A 12,759-nucleotide genomic window follows, 5' to 3' on the forward strand; every position below is an offset into this window, starting at 1 on the left:
CTGACTCTTCGGTCTCTCTGCCTGAGAAGGAGGAGTCCATACTCTGGTCTGTGACACCATACTCTTGAAACCCTCCTGCCCTCTCGCTGGAGTTATACCATCCTGAAGGCAGTTTGAATGAGGGTTCTACATAGGACCGACTCGTATCCTGGCTCGGCCATCTGTGATCTTCTCCCCCCCCCCCCATTACTTCAGATACGTTGTCCACTTTTTAATTTTTAAAGGCGCCTTTAATAGAAAACCTTTCTTTTTTGTTAGTAAGCGGACAAAGGCTTGATTGCATTTGTCCATTTGTTCACCACCCTGCTAATAAAAAAAGAAAAGTTTTCTCGTGAAAGGTCAAAATTACACTGGGTATCATGGAAGAAAAGTCCCTGATGTAGGGTTACCAACTCTGGGTTGAGAAATTCCTGGAAATTTGGGGATAGAGTCTAGGGAGGGCAGGATTTGGGGAGGGGAGAGACCTTAACATGGTGTAAATGCCGTCCAGTCCACCCTCCCGAAGTAGCCATTTTCTCCAGGGGAATGGATATCTGTAGTCTGTAGAGAAGTTGAACGAACGTTTGAGGCCATTTGGCACCTTATTATTTATTTATTTAATTGTTTTTCAAATTTATATTCTGCCATCCCTGCAACGGGCTCAGGGTGGCTCACAACAAATAATTAGGCCATTTGGCATCACAAAAAATAAAATAAATAAACAGATCATTAAAACACTAAAACAAAGCAGATTGCACCAAATGTGAAGACCAACAAAGTTTGATTCTGGTCATCAGCTTTCTGTGTGCATGCGCACTTCTTCACATAATTGCAGGAGATCGCCAGACCCTGCCTGGAGGTTGGCAACACTCTCCTGATGGCATCACGGGATGAGCGACCAATCAATACCGTGCATGGTCAGTTTCTGATTCTAACTCGCAAGCCTGTGTTTCTTTCAGTTCTTGGAAAGGAAAGGTACGTGGACTGGATGTGGTAAGGGTGCTTCCAGATCTAAAAATGTTACATCTATCTTTATCCTTTGCTTCTCACCTCTGGGAGGCCATTGTGGTTAAGCAAGAGAGGCTGCAGCTGTTGTTCACGCAAACTAAGAACATAAGAACGTAAGAGAAGCCAATGTTGGATCAGGCCAATGGCCCATCCAGTCCAACACTCTGTCACACAGTGGCCAAAAATACCAGGTGCCATCAGGAGGTCCAGCAGTGGGGCCAGGACACTAGAAGCCCTCCCACTGTTGACCCCCCCACCAAGCACCAAGAATACAGAGCATCACTTGCCCCGGAGTCCCTATCTATACCTTGTGGCTAATAGCCACCGATGGACCTCTGCTCCATATGTTTATCTAACGCCCTCTTGAAGCTGTCTATGCTTGTCGCTGCCACCACCTCCTGTGGCAGTGAATTCCACGTGTTAATCACTCTGGGTGAAGAAGGACTTCCTTTTATCCACTCTAACCCGACTGCTCAGCGATTTCATTGAGTGCCTACCAGTTCTTGTATTGTCATTGAGTGCCCACAAGTCCTTGTATTGAAGCAAAGTGCTATGGAAGATTGTGCAAAGAGCTTCATCATCTGAGAACCTGGCGACTTTTACCTTGAAGGCCCTTCCAAGCGTTTGGCATGTTGTGTAAATTGTATTAAATGGGTGCACAGATGCAATTAGGGTTATCAGCCTCTAGGTGGGGCTTGGATTTCTCCAAGAATTACATCTGATCACCATACACAGAGATAATTTCCCCAGCCAACCTCCAGATGATAGAGATCAGGTTCCCTGGAGAGAATCGATGCTTTAGTTTAGAGGATGGACTCTTATGGTGTTCTCTACCCAATGAGGTCCTTCTTGTCCCTAAACCTTGCCTTCCCCCAGCCCAGGGGCATAGCCAGAAATTTTTTGTTGGTGGGGCATGGGGAAATTGGGGGGGGGGGGGCACCCCGGCCGCGCCTGCTGCTCCTCTTGCAGCAGCAGAAGCAGCAGCTCCGGCTCCGCTTCAACCTCTAGTCGTTCTCTAGTCCTTTTGAGTGGAGAGACTCGATTCCGGGCTGCTTTTCTGTGTAAGCCAAGGAGGGGGGAATGTCTGATTCTCTCTATTTTGCATTTTGCAGTTTTATTTATTATTTATTTTTTTGCAATTTTGTTTTATTTTTTGCATTGTTAAAAACCTAAAAACTGAAGCTTCCCTGTCTGTGCCTGAGGTCATTTTGGAACGAACACACACACACTGAATTTTTAATTCTGGATTTTTATTGGGGGGTTTTGTATGAGGGGGGGCGGCGCTCATCTGTGGAGGGGCATTGTCCCCCAAATGCCCCATGGCTACAGGCCTGGCCCAGCCTCTGACCCTAAATCTCCAGGAATTTACCATCCCAGAGATGGCAACCCTATCTGGAGGTAGGGTTCTCAGACCAGCACTGGAAGCCCCCAGGAGACACCAGGGTGGAGTCCTGATTATTGGCATGGCACCAATGCTGCTACATCACTTCCTGCGCAAACCCCGGGGGGGCGCTCTACGATTCACATGGCTTTCTATGGTTTAGCTATATCGGGGGACCTGGCCAGCCTTCCTGGAGGAAATGGCGGCTTTGGAGGGCAGACTCTATGTCACGTGCCCACTGAGCTCCCTTCTCAAACTTTGCCCTCCCCGGGCACACCTGCCCTCACGTCGCTAGGGATTCCCTGTGTTGGAGCTGGCAGCCCTAAATGCAACTGGGGGGAATTGGTGCTTAAAAAGCAAGACTCCGCCCCTCATTTGTGGGAGGAGTAAGGCTATATTGGCTTTTAATGGTTTTAAAATATGCTTTTATCGGGTCTGTTTTAAATAGTTAACCACCTCGGTGGCCCTTGAGAGGGCGGGAAGGCAGGATATAAGTCTTGTAAATAAATAAATATATGCAGGAAGAGGGAAATCCTTGTACGGAAACGGCCAATTAGGAGGCACCCTAAGGCCAAATCCCGGGGCCAGCGTGAGCAAACAAAGAGCTTGCTTGAGGAAACGGTAATTGAGAGGCACTCGGGTTGCCAACTTGCAAGTGGTGCCTGGAGATCTCCCAGAATGACAGCTCCTCTCCAGGCTACGGAGATCAATTCCCTTGGAGAAAATGGCTGCTTTGGGAGTTGGGCTGTACGGCCTCATACCCGGGTTGCCAATCTACAGTTGGGGGCAGGGGATCCCTCAGGTTGGAGCCCCTCCCCCTACTTCAGGGCTATCAGAAAGCAGGGTGGAGCTGCCGATGCTCCATTATACCCTGTCCCCATAGGGTATAACGGAGAATCAGTTCAGGAGTATCTGGGGCTCTGGGGGGGGTGTTGTTTTTTCAGTTAGAGGCACCAAACTTTCAGCATAGCTGCTGGTGCCTCTCTTTTAAAAAATCCCCAGGGTTCAAAAAGATTGGACCAGGGAGTCCAATTCTACGAGCCCCAAAAGAAGGGCCCCCCATCCTCCATTATTTCCAACGGAGGGAAAGGATTTTAAAGGAACGGGGTCCCTTTAAATGCGACGGCAGCTCACCAGGAACTCACTTCAGAATTCCGTCTCCCAGAGCCTTCTGGTAAATCCCCCCCCCCCCCGTCTGCGTCTGCTTGTCGGCCTCACCGGGCAACCCTACATTATACCCTGCTGAGGTCCCGCCCTGCCCCAAACCCCGCCCTTCCCAGGCTCCACCCCCAAAATCTCCAGGTATTTCCCCAACCAGAGCTGGCAATGGCAACCCTAAGAGGCATCTGTGAAAGTGTTTGTCATTTGCTCCTGGCAACCACGATAGTGTTGCCATAGATGCTGGATAGGGTTGCCGGGTCCCTTCTGGCCACTGGTGGGGGCAGATCCAGGTTGAGAAATTCCTGGGGATTTGGGGTGCTTCCGGGGGGTGGACAGGGACCTCCATGGGGTACAGTGGCATAATGTCTACCTTCCAAAGCTTCCATTTTCGCCAGGGACACTGATCGCTGTAGTCTGGAGATGAGCTATAATTCCGGGGAATCCCCAGGTCCCACCTGGAGGCTGGCATCCCTAATGCCGGCAGAAGTCACTCTTCCAATGAGCATAGGTGTATCGTCTTTGTGGCGCCCCACCATTCTTTATGTCATGCCATGGGTTTTTGCACCTGTTTCAGCACACTACAGCACTGCTAACTGGGGGAGCAAACTCTCTTTGTCCAGCCCTGTTGGCATCCTACACTTCCTTCCTGGGGAGTGAGCCCTGTTGAACCAGACAAAACTCGCTTCCCAATGATCATGCGCATTCTGCCTGCTTTTTGTGCCTCCCCAGCTGTAGCCATGGCCCGGGGACACCGTTGCCGAAATCTCGAACGCAGGACAACCATTCCCTACCCGCAAGAAACGCAGCCCAGACTTCACCTGACACCGCTCGGGCCGCCGCCTTGGCTGCCTGGAATTCACACCCTGATTGTCGGGTGCAGCGTAGCTACATTCCCTTTCCCAAGAGAAGGCCAAGCGTCAGTCAGGTCTGGGCCCATCCCACCAGCTGCACCGGGGAGGCGTGGTGCAGGGACCTGAACTTCCTCTTCGCCTTTCAAAAACGCTCCTCAGTTCCAATTCTGCCTCCGTTCAGCTGGTCGGTCCCTCTCTCCCCAGCAGAAGGGATGAGCCGCTGTGCAGAGAATCTGAGGGCCTTCCTAGCCCAGGTGGAGGCCAAAGCTGGGCAGGAGAAAGGGCAGCTGGCGGAGGAATTCCAGGTGAGCGGCCCTCTCTGGGAGGGGGAGAGGGTGGCACTGTGTATTCCTAGACGAGGCTTTCCCCTGGCTTTAGCCGGCCAGCCCCTGTTTATGTCAGTCTACTGCAATTAGGGATTCTCCGTTCTGACGCAGAGCGGGCAACCCGGTGGCCACCTGCTCCCCCTCTTCCTTTCCGGTTCTCCTTATGAACGGCAGGGGCAGGCAGAAATCCACCAGGTGCAGCCTTTCCTACCACTGCGACTCTCTTTGAGCAGACTTCCCATGTGTTGCATTTCTGTTTCCTGTGTTCTTGTAAAGGTACGGGTGCCCTCTAGGAAAGTGGGTGTTTGCTCTTTCAGAACCGTCAGAGAATGAAATGGTGGTGCTAGAGTTTTTTCTCCTAGGGTGGGGAAAGTGTGTGGACTGTAATTGAGGGGAGGGGAGGGGAGAGGGAACAGGCCCTGAGGCGCTTCTCAACCAGGGCTCCTGGATATGTGAGAATAAAGGGACGCAACCTACCTAGCCTAACCTACCTCACAGGGCTGTTGTGAAGGCGAGACAGAGGAGGCGCTGCCCAACCAGGGCTCCTGGATCTATGAGAATAAAGGGACGCAACCTACCTAGCCTAACCTACCTCACAGGGTTGTTGTGAAGGCGAGACAGAGGAGGCGCTGCCCAACCAGGGCTCCTGGATATGTGAGAATAAAGGGACGCAACCTACCTAGCCTAACCTACCTCACAGGGCTGTTGTGAAGGCGAGACAGAGGAGGCGCTGCCCAACCAGGGCTCCTGGATCTATGAGAATAAAGGGACGCAACCTACCTAGCCTAACCTACCTCACAGGGTTGTTGTGAAGGCGAGACAGAGGAGGCGCTGCCCAACCAGGGCTCCTGGATCTGTGAGAATAAAGGGAGGAGGGAACTTCACATGTCGAGAACTGGTGTGTGTGGTGTCTGTGCGAGACCCAGGGTCAGATCCCCACAGCACCCTGGAAGTTTGGTGGGTGAACTCATGCCAGTCATATCCTTTCAGCCTAACCTACCTCACAGGGTTGTTGTGAAGGCGAGACAGAGGAGGAGAGAATGACATAAGCTACTCTGGGTTCCCGTCAGGCAGAAAGGTGGGGTATGAATTAAGTACATAAGCAGATATTTTTAGGTGGGTAGCCATGTTGGTCTGAAGCAGCAGAACAACGTTTGCGTCCAGCGGCACCTTGAAGACCAACAAAGTTTTATTCGAGGTATGAGTTTTCGTGTTCACGCACACTTCTTCAGATACACACTTCTCCAGATTGCAATAAATAGATATTGCAATTGCTCGAGAACCACAAGGCGTGCATATTGTATGCAGAGGAAGCATCTTAGCAGCCGCAGTGTCCCGTCACATTCTTCCCTTATGGACTGTGTTGAATGACCGGGCAGAGGTCAAAGCAGTAGGCTTGCCAACCTCCAGGCGGGGCCTAGAGATCTCCCAAACTTACAACTCATCTCCAGGAGACAGGTCAGTTCCCCTGGAGAAAATGGCAACTTCAGAGGGTGAACTCCATGGTGCTATACCCCAGTGAAGTTCCTCCCTCTTAGAAAAGCCACAGTCCCTCAGGATCAAAAGTCATCCCATGCGCACGCACTCCGTCTGGCGTTGTGAGAACTTACTTCATGACTTCACGGGGCATGGTGAGTACTGAGAATAAGGGCTTTTACTATTTTGCAGCAACAGACTGACACATCCAACTCCTCTGGATCTAAAACCCCATATAAAGGCAAAAATATCTTGTTGTCATGACATATCGAATCTCTTTTGACTGTCACGTCACCCCTCAAAGAATCTTAGTAAGTCCTTGGGGATGCTGTGTTAGAGGGTTTTTCTATGGAACAGCGGTTTCTGGGGCTTCTTGGCTGGGAGCCACAAGAATTAACCAGCTTTGAAACTGCCTTATATTTGTGGTAGGGTTGCTGGAAGGAGACGAGAGGGGGGTAGGGTTGCCAGATCCAGGTCGGGAAGCTCCTGGAGATTTGGGAATGGAGCCTGGAGAGGACAGGGACCTCAGTGGAGCACAATGCCACAGAGTCCCCAACATTCCCTCACTTTTTCCCCCTACTGAGCAGAGCAGTTCACATCCTGAGTAGACTATAACTACCATATACTTAAAATGACAATATCCAAAGTCCATGGTGTGGATGATTAGACTAAGTAACTGAAGCACCGTGTATAATAATATCTAGTATGTTTATGAGATACTATTACAATAAAAAGGGCTGCGGTGGCTCAAGTGGTTAAGATGCTGAACTTCAGACCAGAAGGCTGGTAGCTCAGCAATTCGAGACCTGAGTGTGCCGCATGACGGAGTGAGCTCCCGTCTCTGGCCCCAGCTCCTGCCAACCCAGCAGTTCGAAAGCAAGACATTGCAAGTAGATAAATAGGTACTGCTTCGGTGAGAAGGTAACAGCATTCCGTGCGCCTCGGCGTCTAGTCATGCCGGCCACATGACCACGGAAACGTCTTCGGACAGCGCTGGCTCTTCGGCTTGGAAACGGAGAGGAGCACCGCATCCCTAGAGTCGGATTCGACTGGCTTTCGAGCAAGGGAAACCTTTACCTTTACTATCACAATAAAGCCAGCTGTGAACTCCTGTAGGTCAAGAACTACGTACATAATTTTTGACAAGTGATTCCCTCACTTGTGAAATGATGTAAATTCTGTGAAACTGTTTGGAGCTGACATTCTCAGTGCTCTGCGCTATCATAGAACTGGTACAAAGAATAGATTACCACTATTAGGGTTAAGACATCTGTTGCTGTAAGGCCTGGGGGGGAAATTGCGAAATGGGATTTTTTTACTGGTCCCCACAGCCTTTCAGGTTTCAGTCCGTCTCAGCGTTCTTCGAAGTCCTTTGCCAACCTTCAGCTCACCTCTGCGTCTCTTGAGTTTTTGTATATGACTTCAGAAATCCTGTTACTTTAAGCTTGTGTCTGAATTTATTTCCCGTTTGTATATTCTTTATTTAGTTATTCTGTTTGAATGATGAGTTATGCGATTATGGCCTCCTATTATTAGAATACATGCATTGTTAATGGCGTATTATTGCATGTAAACAACAGACCATCGTAACTCTTGAAGTTTATATAGTCTTTGCTGTAACAGTGTTTTCGTAAACGTCATATATAATCTCAAAATGGGCAATGGGCAGTGCACGACTCTGCGCGGTTCCAGATTGCTGCTGAGCAGGGCTTCCTGTGTTAATGAGCAGCCGCTCACGCGCACAGTTTATAGCAGAGGTGTCGGACTCGTTTGTTACAAGGGCTGGATCTGACATTAATGTAGGGTTGCCAGGTCTAGGTTGGAAAATATCTGGAGACTTTGGGGGTGGAGCCAGGAGAGGACGGGGTTTGGGGAGGGGAGGGGCTTCAGCATGGTACAATGCCATAGAGTCCACCCTTCAGAGCAGCCCTTTTCTCCAGGAGAGTTGATCTCTGTCAGCGGGAGATCAGTTGTAAAAGCGAGAGATCCCCAGGCCCCACCTGGAGGTTGGCAACCCTACATAAATGTCACTTTGTCAGGCCAGGCCATGTGTGCCGTAAAACCTAACGCTGGGTACCAGAGCTATAAACTGTATAAAGGACAGCAGCTGGTAAGCTCCGAGTTCGTGTATCCTCACTGGGAGGGGGGTGCAAAGGAAAACCCACACGGGCAGATCGGAGAGCCAGCAGTGCCGCACTGGGCAGACAGTCCCAAGCTGCTTGACTGCTGCAGATGAGGTTGTTCCGCCATGCCGGAGCCACAATCAGAGTGGCTCTGACCACTTCCCCCTGAACAGTCTCCTGTTCCCTCCCTTGCACTAGTTGCTCGCGGGTCGCATAAGAGCCCTGGAAGGGCCAGTTTCGGCCCCCGGGCCTTATGTTTGACACCCCTGGATTAGAGGGAACACTGGAGTCCACCCTCCAAAGCATCCGTTTTCTCCAGGGGAACTGATCTCCGTCGTCTGGAGATGAGCTGTAATTCTGAGGGATCCCCAGGTCCCACCTGGAGGCTGGCATCCCTAATTCATAGCACGGGCATGGCTTGTTGGGAAAGGATACAAGCCATGATCTGTCACTTGCTGGGTTTTTAGGTTTATGCAGATGAAGGTGCAGGTTTTATTTTCAGACTGGGATCTCCACTAGTCAGGGGCAGGTTTTCTCTCACACCCCAGCTGCGTCCCTTTCTTTTCTCCCATACAGCTGCATGGTTGCAATGTGTTCCTAAGAAGAAGAGCAAAACAGCTGGGTAGGCTGTTGGGATGGGGGGGGGCTGACTATCTGGCACTTGGGACCAAACTAGATGATACTTTTTTGGCGAGTCAGGCCCAGGTCCCCCAGACCCGACTTGCTTCCCTGCTAGGGTCGGCAGGTCCAAGTCGGGGTTTATACCTGGAGATTTGGGGGGTGGATCCTGGGGAGGGCGTGGTTTGGGGAGGGGAAGGTCCTCGGCAGGGTGTGATGCCACAGAGTCCATGAAAAGTACGCAGACGGAGAGTGATTTCAGCAAAGTGTACTTTATTCGATCAGGAACAAGACGACTTTGGCTGGCTCGCAGGCCGGCTTATATTCCTCGAGAAACCACCACCCAAAACACACCCCCACTTCCCAATAGGTTATTTACAGTGGCCGAGAGTCCCATAGGCTCTCGGCCGGGAACCTAGCCCCCGATTGGAGTGGGCTAGGATCCGCATAGTCCATTGTCTCTTGGAGCGAAGCTCGACGTTTGTGCCTGACCACATGGAGCCCAAGCAGGCCACGTGGTCTGGACTGGATACATTACAGTCCACCTTCCAAAGGGGCCATTTTCTCCAGGGGAGCTGATCTCTGCCACCTAGAGATCTGTAGTAATAGCGGGAGATCCCCAGTCCCCACCTGGAGGTTGGCACCCCTGTTCCCTGCAGCCGGTGACCATGAGGCTCCAACATGGGGCCGATAACTCCACCCCCCAAGGCCATTTTGGCTTAGGAAAACTGGATATGAGGGTTGCCAACTTCCAGGTGTGGACTGGAGATCGCCCACTGTTGCAACTCCAGACAATGGAGACCAGCTCCCTTGGAGAAAATGGCTGCTGGGGGGGGCGGGGTTTTGAACTCGATGGCATTGTACCCCGCCGAGGTCTCTCCCTTCCCCGAAACCTGGCCTCCCAAGTCTCCACGCCCCACAAAATCTCCAAGTATTTCCCAACCCAGACATGGCAACCCTAGGGGGGGAGGCAGGAGCTGGGGGGGGGGAACGTGCAGATCTGTCCTCGCAGAGGAGGGAGAGTTTGTACCTGAATAAAACTTGGTCTTAAAGGTGCCACTGGACTGTTTTGGACCGGAGGCCGGGGGGGGCTCTGCAGCTTACCTGGCTGCTCCTTGCTCTGACTGAGGGCTGCTGGGAGCAGGGGGTGGGGCTTGTTGCATGTGCCCGCCCCCTGGACTCTTTACTGCCGAAGCTCCGCTCCTGTGCGCTCCTGCAGGAAATGACCCCTGGTGGAGAGCCCATGGACAGGCAGGCCTTGTACCCACAAGGATCTTCTGAAATGTCTTAGAGTTGCCAGCTCCAGCTTGGGAAATTCATGGAGATTTGGGGGAGGTGCCTAGGAAGGGCAGAGGTTGGGTAGAGCGGGAGCTCAGCAGGGATGTGATCTCATAGAACGGGGTCCCCAACACGGTGCCCATGGGCTCTATGGCACCCACTAACACCTTTCCTGGCGCACGGCAAGTCTTTGTAGAATGTGGCTGGGCCAAGTGGGACTCTTACCCAGCCAGGCTCCCGATTGGCCACTGGAGTTCTGACTGGGGGTGCAGACTGCAATGAATCAGTGTTCCCTCTAAGCTGAGTTAGTGTGAGCTAGCTCACAGTTTTTTAGCCTCCGGCTCACACATTTTCGTCTCAGCTCAGGAAGGAGGGCTCCAGAGCAAACTAACCTATGCAGCAGCCAAATCGCTGGCTCACAGCTTTAATGCCAGTAGCTCACAAAGTCGAATTTTTGCTCACAAAACATTGGCAATGATGTTGTTTCTCTGATAGTTGCCCCCACAATGTTAGTTTTACTCTCTTCCACTCCTGTTTCCCAGTGTGTGTGTTTTTTAAATTACTCCTTAGCCCCTGCCTTTGGGGGTTCCTCTTGCTTGTGTGGCTCTGTCTCCTGTGGCCACCATTTTGTGGTTGTGCCCACCACCCCGTGCCAGAATTGTCAAGGTGCCCATGGGCTAGGGCTGCCAAGTGGGGGCGGGTAAACCCCAGCTTTGGAGGCCCAATTTCCGCCGCCACGGAATCGGGCCCCCGGGGGAACTCCGCCCCCTGAAGCATAATCAAGTCGATCACGTTGGGGGCGCGGCCTCAATCGTCGGAGGGAAAACTCTATGGTTTTCCCTCCAACGATCGGGGCCACGCCCTCAACGTGATCAACGTCACACATCACTTCCAGTGATGTGCTGGCAGCGCACGCTTTGCGAGCGCACAGATCCAGGGACAGCTCTCAGAGCCCGGCAAGGCTCCCCTGCCGGTAAGTACTTTACACTTGGCAACCCTACCACGGGCTAAAAAAGGTTGGGGAGTCCTGTCGTAGAGTCCTCTCTCTAAAGTTACTATTTTATTCAGGGGAAGAGAGCTAGTTTGGTGTAGTGTTTAGGAGCACGGACTCTAATCTGGGAGTACCGGGTTTGATCCCCCACTCCTCCACATGCAGCTGCTGGTGTGACCTTGGGTCAGTCACAAGTTCTTTCAGAGCTGTTCTCACGGGAGCAGTCCTCAAAAGAGCTCTCTCAGCCCCACCTACCTCATAGGGTGTCTGCTGTGGGGAGGGGAAGGGAAAGGAGATTGTAGGCCGCTCTGAAACCCTTTCGGGTAATGAAGGACGGGGTATAAATCCAATCTCTTCTTCATCTCTGAAGTATGGAGGTCAGTTGTCATTCCAGAACTCCAGCCCTGTATCAGTTGTCATTCCAGAAGTCCAGCCGTCATGTGCCTTATCATCATAATGGTGGGCATTTTGCTAGTAATTGATAAGATGTGCCAGAGTTTGACTTGATTATCCCATCACCTGCTTGTGAGACAGTTGGTTTCCCACTAACTAGGTCAACGCATCTTTTCCATATCCTGCCAGACAGTCGAGGTGATGAGTCCTTCTTACTCCTGAATCAGTTTCTGCATGTCATATGCCCTGGATGTGCTGGAACAGGTCACATCGTGGATGAATTGACTCTAGATGGGCTTGAGAGAGACTACATGGGGAGGGGGAAGGAGGATTAGAACTGATCATTTCTCCATACATGGTGCCGTGATTCAGGGAGTGGAACACAGATTGTTCGACCCTTCTTCTGAGCCATATAGGTGTTGATCAATCTTCTTGAGAATTCTTTGGGCCCTCTCTTATCCCAAAAATCAGGGAATCAGAGCTAAACCCCATTTTCGGCCATTTGAGTTGGCAAAAGGAATTGATTCAGATTAATGTAACCAAATTAAATAATCATCCAGTGGTATATGTAGTAATCAGAGTATTCAGTATACCAAGGGAGACCTAGGTCTGAGAGCCAGTTTGGTGTAGTGGTTAAGAGCGCAGACTCTAATCTGGGGGAACCGGGTTTGATTCCCCGCTTCTCCACATGAAGCCAGCTGGGTGACCTTGGGTCAGTCATAAGTTCTCTCAGAGCTGTTCTCTCAAGAGCAGTCCTCGAAAGAGCTCTCTCAGCCCCACCTACCTCACAGGGTGTCTGTTGTGGGAAGAGGAAGGGAAAAGAGACTGTAAGCCGCTCTGAGACTCCGAGCGAAGGATGAGGTATAAATCCAATCTCCTCCTCTTCTTCTTCTTCTTCTTCTTCTTCTTCTTCTTCTTCTTCTTCTTCTTCTTCTTCTTCTTCTTCTTCTTCTTCTTCTTCTTCTTCTTCTTCTTCTTCTTCTTCCCCCATTTGTCATGGGATTCACTGGGCGACCTTGAGCCAATCACGCTTCCTCACAGCCTAAACTACCTCATGGGGTTGGTTTGTTTATTTATATATCTGGCTTGGAGGAGGGGGAAACCATGTTAGCTCCTTGGGGAAATGATGGGATTTAAAAATGTGCCAAATAAATAATCAGGTGGTGGTGAAACT

General features: G+C 51.2%; 1 protein-coding gene across 1 annotated transcript in view; it reads left to right on the forward strand.

The window, feature by feature from the left end:
* The first annotated feature begins 4,559 nt into the window (after nt 1–4,559).
* Nucleotides 4,560–12,759, forward strand: part of PTPN18 (protein tyrosine phosphatase, non-receptor type 18) — a 103,708-nt gene continuing 95,508 nt past the window's right edge. Inside the window, exon 1 of the mRNA XM_015406163.1 lies at nt 4,560–4,685. Coding sequence (XP_015261649.1) covers nt 4,593–4,685 — 93 coding nt within the window. The 5' untranslated portion in view covers nt 4,560–4,592. The remainder of the gene's footprint in view (nt 4,686–12,759) is intronic.

This window comes from Gekko japonicus, unplaced genomic scaffold (assembly GCF_001447785.1).
Source record: "Gekko japonicus isolate JY-2015 unplaced genomic scaffold, Gekko_japonicus_V1.1 scaffold1076, whole genome shotgun sequence".
Lineage (NCBI taxonomy): Eukaryota > Metazoa > Chordata > Lepidosauria > Squamata > Gekkonidae > Gekko > Gekko japonicus.